A 19,721-nucleotide genomic window follows, 5' to 3' on the forward strand; every position below is an offset into this window, starting at 1 on the left:
CTTTGCTGGAGGCCCTTCCCCTGCCCCGGGAAGCTTTTCCCGTGGCTAGAAAGAAGGTCAAGGACATTTTGCACTTTGGGCAAAGTGCTTAGAGACTGGTGAAGTGTACCTTTGTGATTGTTGAAACTGTATGATTTATCATGTTGTAATTTGTGTAATGTGCCTAACTTCCTTGCATGGGGATGCTGGTGATGTAAATTGTGGGTAGTAAAGTGAGCATAGGGGTGGATTGTTGGGCAGATAAAATATATTATGCTCACTTTGTTAAAGATGGCGCTGCCCATGAGGAGGCCATCGCCCAGGTGATATTAATGTGTGTTGGGGGTGGGCTAAAGGCAGGCAGAATCCTTGTAACCTGGGGCTTGGTTTTGGGATTAAGCCTTTCCCACCCTTTTTGAGGTGGGGTGGTACAATCCAAACATGCCTCAGAGAAGTGACTTTGTAGTAGAGACTTCCCTATTTTGTATATTGGATTAAAGGTTTTGAATCTACACTATAAAATGGGGGCAGAACGAGAGCTTGCTCACTTGGTTCCTGAGATTATCATTAGAGAGGAGAGAGCAGAGGAAGGCCACGTGGAAGAGGCCAGGAGAGGCAGCCAAGATGGCGGAGTGTTAAGTGAGAAGCCAGTTTGTGCAGGGAGAAGGAAGTTGATAGGGAACAGAGATGAATAAGTTTGGTGAGCTAGAAACCTTTGATTCTAGAAAACTTGGATAAGTCAGTAGCTTTGTGAGCACTGAATGTGAGTGGGTTTTGGAGCCCAGTGTGTGTTTTTACTTGCCCGCCGGGTGCAAGCTAGAATTAAAGATGACAGCCCATCAGTTTTTGGCTCCATTGTTTCTTTACCGACTGTCCGAATCCAATGCGAACCTGCATGGGCCAGGCTGCTGTGATGGTGGCCCTGGCTACTGGCTTTACAAATATGAATGCTCATTACAGTCTCTAAGGCACTGCCCTAAAGAAACTCTTGCACGGACACCAGGAGAAAGGATCAAGAATCTTCACGATGGCATTGATGGTAACAGCAAAGAACTAGAAACAACACAAATACTCACTGATGGAGAAATAAATTCCGCTATCGTCATAAAAGCTAGTTGCAGAAATTATACCTACAGTCCATACCATTCCATATCATTGGAATCATGCAATATGTGGCCTTTTGGGTCTGGTTGCTTTGACTTAGCACAAAGTTTTGAGGTTCATCCGTGTTAAAACATGTACCAGTACTTCAGTGATCCTTAAGGATAAATGATGCTCCATTATATGGATGTACCCCATTTATTTACCCAGTCACCTATTAGAAGACATTTGATCTGTTTCTAGTTTTTGGATATTATGAACAATGTTGCTACAGTTGTTCTTGTAGTAGCCTTTTTGTAGACATCTGTTTTCATTTCTCTAAGAGTGGAATTGCTGGGTCATAGTCAGTCATTTTTATTGATTATAAAAGAGAAGAAATGAGTTCTTTGTTTCCTTTGAGTAAAAAAGGCTTACCTCGTGAATAGGTGGCATGTCTCTTGATTTTGGAAGGAAAGATAAGGAAACAATACTGAATTTGGAAGCAGTAATTCATTGAGGTAAAAAAAAAGGGTAAAAGAAAGGAAATAAACTAGCTATTTTCTTGGGAGAAATTGGACGTAAAGAGAACATCGAGAGGAAGAGAGCGGTATAGGGAGGGACCCTAGGAAGAAAAATAATTCACTTCAAAGTCACAGCTACTTCATCTTTTTATACAAACACTTCCATATAATATTGTCCAATATATTCATAGTGTCTATAAAATATATAGTTTACTAGTGGGAAAGTTAAAAAATTAAAGGTTTGACTATCCCAGATTTTTTAAAATATAATTTATTGATTGATTTTAAAGAACTAAGTAATCAAGGCGGTTACAATACCGGCTAAAAACAGCAGGTATTTTCCTATTCATTCTCCAGTCTTACGCCACATAACTTTCTCCAGTAATAAGTCCCATTCCTTTGTGTTCCCTTTAACACTATTTCCTCCCACTGCACGGACTACAGAGATGATCGTTGGTGCACATGTTCCATCCACACCGTCCCCAAAATTATATTTGACCTGCCCTCCTCCCCTCTTGTCCCCTCTATTACCCCCACCAAGTGTCATCTGGCCCCGCCCTGCTCCCTGATTGGCTGTCCGGTGGGCCGCTCCTTTGCTCTCATTGGCCGCTCAGTTGGGAGGCGCGTTTCCCAACTACCAATAGGGAGCTGGGCTGTGGTCTCTACTCGCACCGCGAGGCAGCTGTCATTTCCGGAGTAAGATGGCTGCATTGCGCGTGCTGAGGTCCTGGAGCCACAGCGCGGGGCGGCTGGTAAGCAGGTTGGGGCCGATCTGAGGTCGGGGCGGGGGGAGGCGGGAGGAGAGTGATTTGTCCGTAGGTATGTTAGTTTGTCCTCCGAGTGCCACGCGCTGGGCACGCGTGATGGAGAGGTGGAGGGACGTATGCAAAACGAAGGGCAGAGAAGGTGGCGAGCCGACCTGCGCTGGAGACCCGCTCCCTCCCCTTACCTGGGCGCGCACCTGGCGTGAGGCGGTCGCCCGCCCGCTCCGTCTGCACCCCGCGGCGCCGCTGGCCTTTCACCGAGCAGCATCTGGGTGCCAGGCAGTGTGACAGGCACTGGGGGTAAGGGGGTATATATTCACTTTGCACTTATGGGACATCCACGGGGTGCTGGACGCGACACCACGACCCCTGCCCTCAAAGAACTGAACCTAGAGGAAGAGCCCCTTGGAGCAAAGCATAACTGGACAGGTCCTTGCCCCCCAGCCGCTGAGACGCTGGCTCCAGCTTCTGTCCTTGGACATGTACTTCTCTCCGAGGTCTGGACCAGTATCTTCCCAATCTTTTTCTCGCCAGAGCGACAACCCACCGCCCTTTCCCCTGCAATCTCCCCACTTGCACCCAGTCTTTTAGCACAGAACGATGATCAAATCCCTCATCGTAGTGTGTCATCCGATTTGCATAGCGTTTTCCCCCTGGGTCCTCCCTTCTTCCCTAGATCTTTCTACAGTAGTCGACCTCACCCTCACCTTGCAAGGCCTTTCAAGAGCCTGCCATGTACAGGTATAGTGCCAGGCGTTGAGGATGCAGATGGGAGTGGCAGGGACACCATCCCTGCTGGCTGGCTCGGGGGTGAATTACAGCCGAGTGGTGGAGGACAGAAAGAGAGACAGAGATAGACCTTAGGCAAGCAGTTACAGCACAGCATGAGGGGTGTTATGATGGGACAAGTGCATAGAGCTACAGGCACACCTAGGAGGGGTCTTGGGGGTCTGACTGGATTTCCCAAAAGATACCGTATAACCTGAGATTTGGGAAAGAGAAGCAAGAGGTAACCAGGAGAAGAAAGCCCTCCTCAACAGCACCTTGCTGGGTACGGGCCTCCCTTCTCTGAGAGCTCTCCATCCTTGGTTTCCTGATGTTTCTGCTTCCTATATCTCTGAACCCTTGATCCCAATCTCCTCTTTCCCTGCCCGGCTGACTTTTGAATTTGAATATCGGTGTTTCTAAGGGTTCTGACTTTGGCCCTCTGCCCTTCTTGCACTTCCTGGGTTGTCTCATTCTCTGTTGCTAATGAGCCCCCAAGTTTCCCTGGGCTTGCAGCCTGCTCCACGGCAGAACCATGTGTCCCACTGTGCTGGAAATCTCCAGTTGCATGTAGAATAGGTGTTTCTCAGCTGCAGGTAATAATACCCCACCAGCAAATAAGGAATTATGTGTCTGTGCCTACAAAGCCTCCCAAAGTTAGGTGGCAACTGGCATTGATTAAGTGGCTCATAAATATCAGGGCTGTCACTTGGGTTTCCCCTCATGGTCACAAGAGGGCTACAGTTTCTGTATCTGCTAAGTTTTAAGCTATTGATTTTAATTATTTTAGTTAAGCTTTATGTTAGTAGCCTGAATGTTCATGTTTATAAGGATAAAATAGAGATATTTAGAAGATTCGTTGTTTTAGGACGATCACCTTAAAATAAAGCTAAGATATATGACTTAAGATTGTATAATATTTTAGAAAAGGGATTATCTGTTTCTCTTTGCCTTTAGAAATCAGTAACAGCTTTGAAATTAAAGTGGAAAATCATCTAAGAGCTTAAGTATATTATTTCCGTCAGTTAACCAAATTTTTACATTATTTAATATAAGAAAAAGAACAAAATTCTTGTTTATACACCTGATCAGTGGTGGCACAGTGGATAGAGCGTCAGTCTGAGACGCTAGGGTCGCAGGTTTGAAACTCTGAGGTCACCAGCTTGAGCGTGGGATCATCGACACGCCACATAACTTTCGCTGGCTTGAGCAAGGGGTCACTGGCTCACCTGGGGCCCCTAGGTCAAGGCACATATGAGAAGCAATAAATGACCAACTGAAGTGTCGCAACTACAAGTTGATGCTTCTCATCTCTATCCCTTCCTGTCTGTCTCTTGCTAAAAAAAATAGAATAAAAATAAATATGTATTATATAACATGACCATAATATGTATTATATATAACTTTTAAACTTTAAGGGTTAATCACTACTAAAGTATAACTACATGTGATGTAATTAATTAGGTGTTCATAATTGAAATGTTAACTTTCAAAATAAAATATTCTACCTTTCAGACACAAGTTTTGATATATCAAGGTGAACACATTCTGGCTTATTTCTATAACATCTTTTATTATACTAAGATGTTATATAAAATAGTAATATCTAAACAGGCATCTATAAATTATGATAAAAACTTTTGGTCCTATTAACCTAGAAGCAAAATGAGAGGCAACAGCATTTATTTGAGATTACTAAGAATGGCTATTCGGGCCTGACCTATGGTGGTGCAGTGGATAAACTGTTGACCTGGAACGCTGAGGTCGCTGGTTGGAAAACCCAGGCTTGCCTGGTCAAGGCACATGCGAGAAGCAGCTATGGGTTGATGCTTCCTGCTCTCTCCCACCTCCTCTCTCTCTCTCTCTCTCTCTCTCTCTCTCTCTCTCTTTCTTTCTTCTCTCTAGAATCAGTAAATAAAATCTTTTTTAAAAATAGCTATTCTGGAAGCACTGATCAGGCAGAAACTCAAATAGCAGTCTGATTAGGAAGTGAAGGCAAGATGTGTTTATGAGAAAGGGAAGAGGAATAATTGTGAGAATAGAAGGAAGGAATGTCTACAGGTGCAGATAAGCTAATTTAGGGATGCCCCTTCTGAAGAATGTCTTTCATTTTCAGTCCGGTGTTCACGTCTGCTTTCCCGTTTTCCTTGCAAAGAGTTGTTTGGAAAACAGTGCTTCTGTGCGCCCAGCGCAAACGTTGTTTTGCTCTTCTACTATTCCAGGGGTCCCTAAACTACAGCCTGTGGGCCGCATGCGGCCGCCCGAGGCCATTTACCTGCCCCACCCTACTCCTGCTGTTATTCCACACTGCTTCCGCATCCTGTGCTCCTGGAGTACTATACGTGGCGGCGCCGCAAAGCGTGGCTTCGCTCAGGTACAGTACTACTTCCGGTGACCCGGGAAGCACGCATCAGGGCTCTGGAAGTGCGTCATATGACACACATCCGGTCTGCAGCTGCGCCCCCCCACATCACCGGAAGCAGTCTGGAATAACGGCAGGAGTAGGAAGAAAGGCAAAGCACTATAATCATTACTACACAGTTCAATGGCCCCCATACTCCCCCAAATGTTCAACAACATAATGGCCCCTATAACCTCCCTTTGCCCAAAAGTCTCTCCCCACATTATTACACACCACGTTTCCCCTATTATAAGACCCTGTCTTACATTAATTTTACCCCCAAAAGACGGGAGCTGTCGTATTTTTAGTTCCCATTGAAATACTGGTCAGTTTGTTGATTTAAATTTACTTGTTCTTTATTTTAAATATTGTATTTGTTCCCGTTTTGATTTTTTTACTTTAAAATAAGATATATGCAGTGTGCATAGGGATTTGTTCATGGTTTTTTTTATAGTCTGGCCCTCCCAACGGTCTGAGGGGCAGTGAACTGGCCCCCTGTGTAAAAAGTGTGGGGACCCCTGTACTATTCCAAAGGCTCGAGGAGCAAGACTGAGACATGCTGAGATGGCAGCTCTGACTCCATTTTAAAGTGGTTCCATTTGCATTACCTTGTAGAGTGCAATACTGCACATTTTTCAGTGCCAGTGTATTTATACAGAATACACTGTGAAAAGTCTACTTTCGTGAGGAATTTTAGGCAAGGAGTGTAACCATATAAGCAAAACTGACTCTAAGGGTATAATTTTACTACCAGAAACAACCAAATGTTCTCTGTGTGCTAGGGTTCGAGTGCCTTTGATCTCTTGAATGGCAATAGTTGAGAAATAACCAGTCTACATTTAGAACAGCCTTGAAATGCAACGTGTCCTTCCAGAGCTAAGCCATTAGGATCATCTCTCAAAGCTTCTACTTTTGGTTTTCCCCATCTCTAGGTTTGTGTTCACTACTTCCAAACATGCAGTGGCGTTCATACTTTGAAGCCAAAATACGTGTGTGTGTTTGGTTACCCTTCATTCAAGTACAGCCATCCACATCGACTGCTGAAGACCACTGCTGGTGAGTAGGGTCGGAATAACCCGTATCAGATAATGGCTTGTACCTTAGTACTTTAAGTGACTGTGGACTTGTCAAAGGAAAGGAAATTGAGCATTGATTTTAGCCCGGCCCGCCTGGCCTCTCCCCAGGTCGGTCCCTGTCTCATTGTCTCTGCATCCCGCCTCTACCCCACTCCCCTGTCACACACTTTCCCTTGCTGCTTATGTCGTCATCATGTTGAGAATGGCTGTCTTGGGCCATCTGTTCTTTATCGCCCAACTCATCTCAGTGCAACAGTCAGCATTGTTACGACTTTTTCGGTCAAGGTAAATTGTTGACATAGTAGTCGGTGCCCTTGTGCTCCTGTATTGTCACTTGTTGTGGGAGGGGCTTCATCTCTCCTGTCAGGAAGGTGTGGCGAAACCAGCCTGAGGCGCTCCGTATAGAAAGTTGCCTGCTTTTACCATTGAATTATGACTCTTTCTCCCCTCTGTAAAGAACTGGAGGCTTTAAGTATTAGGTTTGCAAGAATATCGCAAACTTTTTTTCCGATATCTCTTTAGAACCCTGGACTTCTATTCGATCATGAACCTTTTGGCAGATACTTGGCCCCTCTGTCTGTGCTAGCAGTGACAATGAGGGGGACTCTGGGCAGATAGATGCACCCCGAGATCAATCCGCTGTTCCATGCCTTTTACGTGCCATCTTCCACAACACCCTGAGATATGTAAACCTCTTTAAGACTTTTATTTTCAAAACTTGATCTTTTCTTAGAGGAAATTGAGGCCGTGGAAGCTCCAGTGTCTGAGCAGTTATCGTGAGCTGTGGGACGGTGTAACTGTAAGCAAGTCACTTAATTTCACCGGGAAAATGGGAGTGATCATAGCATCGGATCCTTCGTACTGTTGTGAGAATCAGTTCCTCCGACACAGATACTTACTGATTGCCTCCTGTGCGCCCAGGCACTGCTCTGAGCACTCGGGATCCATTCTCTGCTTTAGTCCAAACTTAATCAAATCATTAAGCTGGAAGCCTGGCTCCTGATTCCTGTCTCACCGCAAACTGATTGCCAAGATCTATTCATTTTACATCTTATGTGTTTCTGAAATCTGTCTCCTCCTTTTCAGACAGCTTTGAAAATATATAAATACATTAAGTCCCATACGTTGGCTTCTTAACCTGCGGTGGCCTCCACACTGCTCTCTTTGCTGTCCAGCCCCCCTCCCTGACTCTGTCCACCACACTCCCGCCTGGGAGAATCTTTTCTAAAATTGTAGACCTGAAGTTACAGATCTGAAATCGCAGATGGAATTCCCTATCAGTTAACTACTGCTGAATAACTACCCTCCCCACAACTGAGCGGCTTGATTCTAGGATCGGCCCTGCTCAGTACTGTGACCGTGTTTGGCCAGGGAATCATCTGGGCTGAAGGGCCCGAGGTGGGCTTACTCACATGTCTGACGACCAGTGCTGGGTTTTGGCTGCAGCATCTCATTTCTCCACACGTGACCTCTCTCATCCTCCACCAGATTAGATCAGCCACCTGATCAGGGGCTCTCAAGGCAGCATCCCAAGAGGGACAGGGAGGAAGCTGTGAGGTCTTTCACTTCTGCTACATTCTTTTGGTCAGAGCAGGTCACAGGTCAGCATAGATTTAAGGAGGAGTGGTGACATATACTCCACCTCTTACAGGAACAGCGCACAGACTTGATGACCATATTTATTTCCCACCGGGTCCTAATCACCTTTAGGATGAATACCAAGCACCTCACACAGCTCTGGGCTGATTTCTTGCCACATAGCCTGGCTTCAGCCACGTAGGACTGTTCGTCATTCCCTAACCAGCTGTACACTGTCACATTTCCATACCCCAGTACTTGCTTTTGCCTTGCACAATGCTGCTCTGCGTAAAGGTGTCACAATGTATTTACTATTCATGTTTTAATTAGTCAGGTTAGTTTCCAGTTCTTCATTACAACTCTCTGATTTGTGCTATTCTTAGCACTAATCTTTGTGTACCTCTCTATGTCCTTGAGCAGAATAGCTTAAAACTAGAATTACTTGCTAACTCAAAGATAATGGATTTTTTTTAAGGCTTTTGATACTTAATGCCAAACTATTTTTCAGGAGAGTTCCAGGATCTACTCTGAGCAGCAGGCCACGAGAGGGCCCAACAGACTAGAAAGGAAACGAGTTTCCTAAGACCTCCCCATCAAAGATACATTGTGTATTTCTTTGCTACTAACTCATCTCCTCGTATTTATTAAAGAAAGGTTTACTACCTTAATCAGCTTGTTTGTGTCTTTCATAAGCAACTGTAATTATTAGCAGTCTAAAAACAGAGGCACGCTCTTGAATCAGTTCAGACCCGTTCATTAACGAGAGGATCCATACATCCTTTCTGATGGCCAAAAAGACTTACCTTCTTGGGAATAATTACTATAAAGTATCACTGTCATTCCAAGCACTATACAAAGGGAGTAGAAATTCGAAAAGGGGTAAAAAGAGGAAAGAAAAGACTCAAATTTAATAAGTTGGCCGAACATAGTTTGGGCAAATCAGAATTTTTCGTCAAGTTTGTTTCTACATGGGGATCAGCCTGACCTTGAGCCTCTAAGAATGAGCATACAGAGTCAAAATACAAGGTCAAAAGGGGTTGAAAGAGGCATGAGGGCTATTACAGCTTTATAACATGGAGCCGGGGGACCCGGTAGTAACTCACCTCCTTTGGTATAGTACCATGTTTATATTCTGTTCATTATAACTGTCCCAAAAATCTCATTCAGTAGAGGCCTCTGGGCCCTTGAAAAGAACCTTATTTTGGAAATTAGAAAAGTGCAAGTTCTGTGGCAACGGGTCTGTGTCATGGATTAATTTATTTAACTCTTTGATGGTTATGCATGATGATTATGCTCTTAAAAATTATGAAGTGCTTTTTTTTTTTAACCTGTGAAATGGAGTAATTTCTGCCTCTGCTTGAGAATATTCTCTAATTGTAGGTATAAAAGCATCTCTTAGCACCACATGACATTTAACAAGCTCATTTCTCATTTGTCTTTGAAGGTCAGCAGGGACAGATTGTTCAGTTCAAACTCTCGGACATCGGAGAAGGCATCAGAGAAGTTACTGTGAAAGAGTGGTGAGTCGTTGTGAAAACGTTTAAGTGAATCTTAAAATAATTAGAGCAAAAAGAAGTAGGACTCTCTTTAAATTGAGGAACTTCTTTCTATAACAGACCATGCTTTTTTAAAAAGCAAGAGGTAAAACTAATTTATGTTGTCGGTATGCTGGTGACACCGTTCATCATACATCATGGCATTTTATTCGACGTAATTTATTAAGGATTCTTTTTCCCTCTTTTTGAGAACTCCTTTCCCTGCCCACTCCTCACTTCGGCCAAACGAACAGAAACTGACCCATAAGAGGCGACGAGGTCTGTCAGTGTCCTTGTTGCTTTCTGAAGGAGCAGAATCCCAGGGGCCCATGTTCTATTCTGCGTGTGGAAGTCCTCATACGTGCTTTTGAACCCCATTTCCCTGTCATGGGTGAAGCTTTATTACGCACTGAGAACTGGTTAAGACAGGAAGACAAGGAATGAGAATGACCTCACAAGAACTAGGTCAGTGAAGAATTGATGGTAGTAAGTCAGAAATGTGCTAGACACGTCAAGAATGGTATAAAAATCAGCCTGACCAGGCGGTGGTGCAGTGGATAGAGCGTAGGACTAGGATGCGGAAGACCCAGGTTCGAGACCCTGAGGTCGCCAGCTTGAGCGTGGGCTCATCTTGTGTGAGCAAAAAGCTCACCAGCTTGGACGCAAGGTCGCTGACTTGAGCAAGGGGTTACTCCGTCTGCTGTAGCCCCACGGTCAAGGCACATATGAGAAAGCAATCAATGAACAACTAAGGTGTCACAATGAAAAACTGATGGTTGTTGCTTCTCATCTCTCTTTGTTCCTGTCTGTCTGTCCCTATCTATCCTTCTCTCTGACTCTCTCTCTGTCTCTGTAAAAAAAAAAAAAAAAAAAAAAAAGAATGGTATAAAAATCAACATTATAGGCCCTGGCTGGTTGGCTCAGTGGTAGAGCATTGGCCCAGCCTGTGGAAGTCCTGGGTTCGATTCCCGGCCAGGGCACACAGGAGAAGCGCCCATCTGCTTCTCCACCCCTCTCCCTCTCCTTTCTTTCTGTCTCTCTCTTCCCCTATCGCAGCCAAAGCTCCACTGGAGCAAAGTTGGCCTGGGCACTGAGGACGGCTCCACGGCCTCTGCCTCAGGCACTACTAGAATGGCTTTGGTTGCAGTGGAGCAAAGCCCCAGATGGGCAGAGCATCACCCCCTGGTGGACATGCTGGGTGGATCCCAGTCAGGTGCATGCAGGAGTCTGTCTGACTGCCTCCCTGCTTCTAACTTCGGAAAAATACCCCCCCCCAAAAAAAAAATCAACATTCTATGTAGACTTTCTGGTTTGGCTCCTTCCCTCCTGTCTGGTTGGTAAAGCATTCCTGAGAGGATGACAGGAGGGAGGGTTGATCTGTAAGGACAGGCTGAAACAATCCTGGAAGAAAGACAGGGAACTCAAACCAAAGTTCATGAAATTACAAAGGATGTGTACTGGTATTATCAATTTTTAATCTCATTCTACAAGTAATAGGCATCCCTTAAAGTCTGACACAGGCTCATGTCAGACAACGAAAGGGGAAAAAGCACATTTAAAATACCTTCTTAGAACTTCTCCTAAGGAGTGGGTCGAGCTGAAAACCCGAAAGTTTAAAATGTTTTAGGTTACAGATCTTTGAATGGTTTTAAATTTTTTTTGGTATTTCTTGGAGTTACACCACAGAGATTGTAGAAGCAATTATAATCTTTTCTGGAGCATTCTTTGGTGCACCGTCTGGGACTAAATTCTGGACTAGATGCATACTGACCTATTCACTGTGGCACTGACATTGTAGCATAACCTGTACTAATAACCGATCATGGAGCAGGGTCTTGCCTCTTTTTCTTTCAGGTATGTAAAAGAAGGAGATACAGTGTCCCAGTTCGATAGCATCTGTGAAGTTCAAAGCGATAAAGCGTCTGTTACTATCAGCAGTCGTTACGATGGCGTCATTAAAAAACTGTATTATAATCCAGAGGACACAGCCTATGTGGGGAAGCCGTTGGTGGACATAGAAACAGAAGCTTTGAAAGGTACTGTGAGTGTATTTATCTATTGGCCTAATTGATCACTGCTGTCCTTTGTCATTGGGTACCAATCAAAAGTGATGTTTACTTTTAATAACTCTCAGGAAATCAGGAAAAGAGAAAAGGCTCTTTGTGACACAGTATTATCTTTTGACCAGTTATCATGTTAAAAACATGCACAGTAATAATCATCTGGTGGCCAGGCTACTGGGCGCCATAGTGCTCAGAGAAGGAACAAGCTCTCTCAGGAATTAAAGATTCAGGACACTGGTCATTACTAACGAAAGCTATACTATGCAGAGATTAAATTTGACATAGGGACGGCTCTGTTTGTCACTGGCACAAAGATCGAAAAGCACTCTCACTGCTGATTGTTAGGAAAGCCAGGCTTCGTGAAGAGTAGAGAGAAAAGATGGGAAGTCAGAATGGAAAGCGAAGAGGCCAGCATTCAGGAGCAGCGGCGACCTGGGGACCCACATGCAGGGCACGTCCTGCCGAAAGGGAGGTGGTTGTGAGACCGTGACAGAGGACAGCGGAAATGGGGCTGTTCCAGGGGTGACAAACAGCTGGCTCCCTGAGCCCAGAGGCCCAGAGTCACGTCATCTTCTAGGACACAGCTTGGCTGTGGGGGCTGGGGAGGAGTCGTGGGGGACACAGCCCTCAGCCATCAGCGTGCAGGGACGTGCTGAGGTGAGGTCTTCTCCTCGGTGCACTTCAGAAGTGGAGAAGGTGTCTGACTCACGGAGACTCCGCAGTCTGTCCAGTGACTCAGCAACTAATGTCATAATCATGCTGGACAAGTTATCACATGTTTCACATGTCTTACATTTTTTTATTCTTCCACGTGAGTGTTTCAGTTGAACAAAGAAGCTGAGCCCAACCTAGAAAGGCCAGGTGATTTGCTCAGTGGCAGTGACAGGGCAGAGTCAGAACTCAGATGTCCCGAGGCTCCATCCACTGTGGCAGACTACCTCCGGGAGCAGGGGGAGAGGTAGCTTCCCGAAGCCTTTCTGTTATTAATTTAACTTATGTTATAAAAGCAAGACATTACATTATAGAAAGTTATAAAATATACAGAAAACCAAAAATAAGAAAATGGAAACATATTCCTGCTACTCAGAAATCACTAAACACATTTGTGTATCATTCCAGACATTTTTCTAACAAAATTCTGCCTTGAACTATAGGATTATTATTCCAGCTTATTTGACCAGAGAGAAAATTTAAAGGGCCCTGAACTAAATTTCCATCCAGTCTCTGCATTCTTAACCGAGACCCCTGTAATAAACAACAGATTGACAAGAGAAGGACCAGTGTATTGATACGTGTACCTCATGTGTACAAGGGGGACCGGCAGGGAATAGTAACTCCAAGAGGTGGCTCAGAATTCAGGCTGAACTACCATCTTACTAGGGAAGGGGAGGGGAATGCAGGTCTAGACAGTAAATGATGTTTTGGAAAGATAATGGGCCTTTATTTGCTTAAAACTGAACATGAGAGCCAACTCCATTGCCTGCTGATTTTCAGAGTTTGGTTTCCAGGCCTGATTCCCCAGAGATACTGCCAGCCGCATGGCCTGGCTTCAGACTTTGACAATCAGATTCTTTCAAAAACTTTTTTGGGGGGGGTTGCAAAAATACACGCTAATAGCCCTAGATTGTTCTTCTTAGATCAGGACTCTAAAGTTAGAGAACAGAACAACCAGGTTGGCACCACCAGGGATAGGAAGTCTTCCGCGGCATTCTGTAAGCCGCACTCAGAGCAGAGAGGACGTGTAAGGGCGTGTCCTGTCAGGAAAGCGTGTAGATTGGTCACAGACGTACGTGATTCTTTCACGCAGTCTACCTCACATGGGATTCTTTTCTCATGCTACTTATAACAGAGATGTGTATTATGAGAGTGTTTACAATGCAACGTATTTTAACATTTATGGAAGTTCTCATTTAAAAAAAAATTTATTGAATTTATTGGGGTGACATTGGTTAATCAAATCATATAGGTTTCAGGTGCACAATTCTACAATACATCCTCTGAATACTGCATTGTGTGGTCACCACCCCGAGTCACCTCCCCCTCCATCACCATCTGTCCCCCCTCTATCCTCCTTCACCCTCCTCCTCCTCCCCTCTCCCCTTCCTTCCTGCAGCCCCCACAGGGTTGTGTGTGTCTATAAGATTTTTTTTTTTTGCCTCGCCTAATAGAAGTTCTCGTTTTCTTACCGGTAGCCGGCTACATGATTTTAACAGAGATGAAGTGAGCACCAAGTAGTACTAATCGTTAAACAATACCAGTACCCTACACACACACACACACACACACACACACACTCCATTTGTTTTTTCATTCTGAAGCGGACCAACTGTTATGCTTTTTTACTATAAAGTTTAAGTTGAATTTATACATGATGTGCCACTAAGCTTGTTTTTTAAAAATACATACGTATTCTCAACTAAAGAGTGAACATTGCCCCTGTTACCAGATTCAGAGGAGGACGTGGTTGAAACGCCCGCGGTGTCCCACGACGAGCACACGCACCAGGAGATCAAGGGCCAGAAGACGCTGGCGACGCCGGCAGTGCGCCGCCTGGCGATGGAAAACAACGTGCGTGCTCTGACCGTTAAACCGTGAGACCGCCTGCAGAGTTTAACCGCGAGACCGCCTGCAGAGTGTATACACCGCTCACAAACATCAGGGGATATCTCAAAAGGACTGTGGAGCTGTAAAATATCCCCTGATGTTTGTGAGCGGTATATTTGTATCTGAAAAAAACAGCCAGCTCTCCCACGGTGAGATGGCTCAAGGTGGGATTAAAGAAAACATGAAAATGTCTGTTACCGACATTTGCAAAAAGGTACTTGTGAGAAATGAGAAAAGCATTGTCAGCTTAATTGCTATTAACTGAGGTGTGATTTCATTATTCTTTCTTAGAGCCTAATAATCATCGGGGCCACCACTTGTCAATACTAGTGTCTTAGATCAGGTGCCCTCTGGGTGCACGGACTGAGACAGGGCTGGGTGGTCGGCTGGCTGGTTGGAGAATGAACACCTTTACTGGGAGTGAGCATGGCGAAGGGAGGAGATGGGAAATGGGCCGGGCCAGGACTTGGGCTCCAGGCTGTGACCGGATCCCGGGCAGGTCAGGACAACCCTGGCATTGTACCGACTGGAGCCGCGGAGGCTGGCCTGCATCTCTCTCCTCGGCCAACCCGTCCTCGGTGCCCAACCCCCAGGGCAAGGTGACTCCCAGGCAGGTGATAAGCATGTGCACGGCATTTCACTTAATCTTCCCAACTCTGTGAGATAAGGGGGTTATTCTAAGACAGGAAGAGGTCGAGTGACTGGTCCAAGGTCACCCGGCAGTGGCGGAGCCAGGATTCTGAAGCCAGTCTCTGTGACTCCAAAACCAGTGCTCATCATCATGACATATGGTCTCCGATGTCCCCGCTCTGGCTACCCGAGCGAACCCCGAGCCTGGCCCTGAGCCCTCTTTCCCTTGCCGGCACAGCGACCCACACGCTGGTTTGGGCTCTCCCCACTCCGCAGGTGTGGGAGGGCAGAGATGGTGTTAAGTTGCCTGAAATCAAGTCAGGAGCTGACCTGGGATTTGAACACACATCTGCCTGGTTCCAGCGCCCGAGTTCTTTCCTGTGTGTGCCGCACAGGGCGGGCTTTTTGTTCTCTGTCTGTTTTTGAAAGAAGTAATTAAGTTACAGTGGGGAAAAACAAATGTTTACATTTTGGAAATAAAAGAGTAATTAAAATATTTAATATCCATTCTATCCAATTATCGGCCGTTGTTCCGGAAACTACCCCAAGGAAATAATCTAGGATACATTCTTCTGAGAACCTTATAGCCCAAATTAGAAAGCATGTGTATTCAAAATCAGGGAAATGCTTAGGTAAATGATGTTATAAACCCCTAATGACAATTTAATAGCCATTAAGTGGGTTCAAATATGAAAACCATTTAGCTTAACAGAAAATAGAAATAATGATATAGAACGCTAACTAGATGGTGACCTTGTATATTGCTTTGAAAACTAGAAAGCATTTGACCAATGTTTTCTCTTAATTATATAGAAAGACTCTCTGTAGGAATACATGAATTGGCTTTCCGATACCACTTCCCAAAGATGGTAGAGTCACTAGAGTATAATTACTAGAAATTAAATATTAGACTTATTATAAATCATCTTTTTTTTCTTTATTTGTAGTTCGCAGATTGAGTTTGAGTAAAATGAAAAACCAATGGCATTTTCTGTTTTGTTATTATATAAAAATTATTTGTTTAAATTCTCAGAGTTTATTTGTTACAAATGAAATATTTGACATATAAGATCGTTTATTAATTTGTAGTCATCCTTAGAGAAGCACTTATACAAGTGAAGCAGGACTTAATTCCTGAAGAATTAACTAACACACATTACGCCTGAGGGTACCATCCAAGCTTTAAATAGAATTGATGTAGTGAGAATATTTTACCTCTGTAACCAAACATAGGAAATGATTAAATAAAGCAAGATCATATATGTTTCAAAAAAGTACCATGAGTATCTCGTAGAAAGTAGAATACATCGTCTATGGTTTATTCTGTAGAAATTCTGTAGAAAGCAATAACAAAACAGAAATGTGACCCTTAACTTGGTCTGAGGAACTCAGACCATATTTGAGGCATATTCCAAATATGCCTCAAAAAATTAATTTTATTTTTTTATACTGATCTTTTTGAAATAACCTTTAAAAAGCCCTAATTTGAGAGAGCTTTTGTATGATTAACATTAACTACTGTATTACATGTTTACTGGTAGCCAACGTCAGAAACATGGGTCTACTTTTATTGTAGTGTTTAACTCTTCTTTAAACTCTGTTCTTCTTACGTAGTTTCCAAACCAGAAAACTATCAAATAAGAATCATGCAAAATATTTAGTTGACTGTTTAAAAAACGTAAGTCTCGCCTGACCAGGCGGTGGCACAGTGGATAGAGCATCGGACTGGGATGCAGAGGACCCAGGTTCGAGACCCCGAGGTTGTCAGCTTGAGCTCAGGCTCATCTGGTTTGAGCAAAAGCCCACCAGCTTGAACCCAAGGTCGCTGGCTTAAGCAAGGGGTTACTCGGTCTACTGAAGGCCCGTGGTCAAGGCACGTATGAGAGAGCAATCAATGAACAACTAAGGTGTTGCAACGCGCAATGAAAAACTAATGATTGATGCTTCTCATCTCTCTCCATTCCTGTCTGTCTGTCCCTGTCTATCCCTCTCTCTGACTCACTCTCTGTCTCTGTAAAAAATAAATAAATTAAAAAAAAAAAAAACAAAAACAAAAACATAAGTCTCCATAAACAAGTACGGATTATCCACAACATAGATGCCGCATTGTTACCACATGGGCAGATGAACAGTATGTACAAAAGTCACATGATTACTTAGGAAGGAAGCTGTTGTTTATAGCATTCTGTTAAGATAACAAAAATGTTATTTTCTTATGCTAACGTATTGGGCAGAGGTGCTTTTTTTTTTTTTACCTACAATTAACTTCCATTTAGAGACCTTAATGATAGTTTGTTCTCAGGTAGTTTTATTTTTTTGCATTAAAATGTGTCATTTTTTTTTTTTTTTTTAGATTAAGCTGAGTGAAGTTATTGGCTCAGGAAAAGATGGCAGAATACTTAAAGAAGATATTCTCAACTATTTGGAGAAGCAGACAGGAGCTATATTACCTCCTTCCCCGAAAGCTGAAATTGTGCCGCCTCCGCCGAAACCCAAAGACAGAACGATTCCCGCACCTGTCTCTAAGCCCGTGGTTTTCACAGGCAGAGACCGGACGGAGCCCGTAACAGGTAAGAGTGACAGCTCCGAAGGGAATGCTGCCGTGTACCTGGGGGAGGCTGCCCCCTTCGGTCCACGTATACAACAGGGCGTTTTCAGTTCTACCGAAGGGAGAGTTCAAATTGAGCATGTAATTTCTTTTTAATGATGAAATAACAGTTTCTCCAGGCAAACCTTCAATTTATACTGTTGATTTCTGAAGGGTAAGATGTTAGCAGGCTTCTTGGAAAATAAACGTGTATATGAATCATTGTTCTGTCTGAGACTCACAGGGTTTCAGCCTGACCAGGTGGTGGCGCAGTGGATAGAGCGTTGGACTGGGATGCGGAGGACCCAGGTTCGAGACCCCAAGGTCACCAGCTTGAGCATGGGCTCATCTGATTTGAGCAAAGCTCACCAGCTTGGACCCAAGGTCGCTGGCTCGAGCAAGAGGTCACTCGGTCTGCTGTAGCCCTATGGTCAAGGCACATATGAGAAAGCAATCAATGAACAACTAAGGTGCCGCAACGAAGAATTGATGCTTCTCATCTCTCTCCCTTCCTGTCTGTCCCTATCTATCCCTCTCTCTTACTCTCTCTCTATCTCTGTTAAAAAAAAAAAAAAAAGACTCAGAGTGTTTCAGGTATTCATGATTTGTCATTACCGCTAAGAGTAATTCCTCTGATTTGTCATTTATAAGCTCACAGGGCGGTGACCTGCAGAGGCGTGTCACAGCAGGAGAGGCCCTGGGGGGGGGGGGACATGGTTCGCATCCTCCAGAATTCTGTACACACAGCCTCAGACGCAGTCTCCAGCTGTGTCATTGAGCCTGGCACTGGGTGTCGTCCACAGTCAGGGCTTCCGCGTGGAAACCAGTGGCCCTCGCACCATGTCAGGGCGCTGGCGGTTGCAAGAGGAAGAACTGAATTGGGAGTGAACCACACGAGGGGATCTCTCTTTGAGGTTAGAAAGACGAGCGAGAACGGCGGGATTTCAGAGTGTAAACTGAATGTCTTGCAGGCTTTCAGAAGGCCATGGTCAAGACCATGTCGGCAGCCCTGAAGATCCCGCACTTTGGGTACTGCGACGAGCTGGACCTGACCGAGCTGGTGCGGCTGCGAGAGGAGCTGAAGCCCGTGGCCTCCGCCCGTGGGATCAGACTCTCCTTCATGCCCTTCTTCATCAAGGTGAGGCGCCGGGAGCGCCCTGGAGGCTTGCTCTCCGCGTATCCAGAGTGTCCACTCTGGGTCTGAATAAAACCGCTACTTCTCACCACTGTCAGAGTGTACAGGTACAGCTTTCTGGGTTCCGCAGGAATTTATAAAATTGCAACGCCTGTGTCATCCTTTTGTCCCCGTGCCTCTTTGAGCCGGGTGAGGGCTGTCCTGTCCGTCAGGTGAAGCCTGGAGTTCTGTAGGGATCGCTCCAGCCAAGGCCTGGTTAGGAGGAAAGTGAGAGTAGGTACTGACCTTACGTATCAGTCTCACGTATGTACTGTCATGTACTCAACGCACCTGTGATGAGGCTTCTGGGGATGGTGTCTAGTCCCAGGCCTCGGGACCGGTATACAGTGGAGTATGACCATCGCTGACCGTGGTCAGCTCATGGTCTAGCTCACATTGACCACCACTTCCGAAGCTGTCACATGGGCCAACCCAGTACTGAGCATGCTACATGCTTCTCTTTTAATTCCCAGAATAACCCTGACATCCCCCACTTTCCATGTGAGGAAATCGGGGCCCAGGGAAGTGTCTGCTCCCAGCCTGTTTTATTTAAAGTGTATACTGTTGTGTCTAACTCCAGGGTGGCTTCCCAGCAGCACTTCCCCCACTCTGCCCCCAAACTGATCTTTCTTGAATCAAATTATGTTATTATTCCTTGATTCTTTGCAGTGGCTTCCCTCCATTGCCTTCAGTATAGTTTCTTTTTTTTATTTAGTGAGAGGCTGGAAAGCAGAGAGACAGACTCCCGCATGCTCCCCAGCTGGGATCCACCTGGCATGCCCACTAGGGGGCGATGCTCTGTCCATATGGGGCCCTTGCTCCGTTGCTCAGCAACTGAACTCTTCTTAGTGCCTGAGGTGGAGGCCATGGAGTCATCCTCAGCACCCGGGGCCAACTTGCTCCAATGGAGCCATAGTTGCAGGAGGAGAAGGGAGAGGGGAGTGGGAGAGAAGCAAGAGGGGGA

The 19,721-nt window shown here is 45.0% G+C and overlaps 1 protein-coding gene across 1 annotated transcript in view; it reads left to right on the plus strand.

Annotated features, from left to right (window-relative positions):
* The first annotated feature begins 2,257 nt into the window (after nt 1-2,257).
* Nucleotides 2,258-19,721, plus strand: part of DBT (dihydrolipoamide branched chain transacylase E2) — a 28,680-nt gene continuing 11,216 nt past the window's right edge. Inside the window, exons 1-7 of the mRNA XM_066246936.1 lie at nt 2,258-2,332; nt 6,443-6,566; nt 9,609-9,684; nt 11,554-11,735; nt 14,209-14,330; nt 17,350-17,566; nt 18,555-18,721. Coding sequence (XP_066103033.1) covers nt 2,282-2,332; nt 6,443-6,566; nt 9,609-9,684; nt 11,554-11,735; nt 14,209-14,330; nt 17,350-17,566; nt 18,555-18,721 — 939 coding nt within the window. The 5' untranslated portion in view covers nt 2,258-2,281. The remainder of the gene's footprint in view (nt 2,333-6,442; nt 6,567-9,608; nt 9,685-11,553; nt 11,736-14,208; nt 14,331-17,349; nt 17,567-18,554; nt 18,722-19,721) is intronic.

Source organism: Saccopteryx bilineata, chromosome 11, assembly GCF_036850765.1.
Source record: "Saccopteryx bilineata isolate mSacBil1 chromosome 11, mSacBil1_pri_phased_curated, whole genome shotgun sequence".
NCBI lineage: Eukaryota > Metazoa > Chordata > Mammalia > Chiroptera > Emballonuridae > Saccopteryx > Saccopteryx bilineata.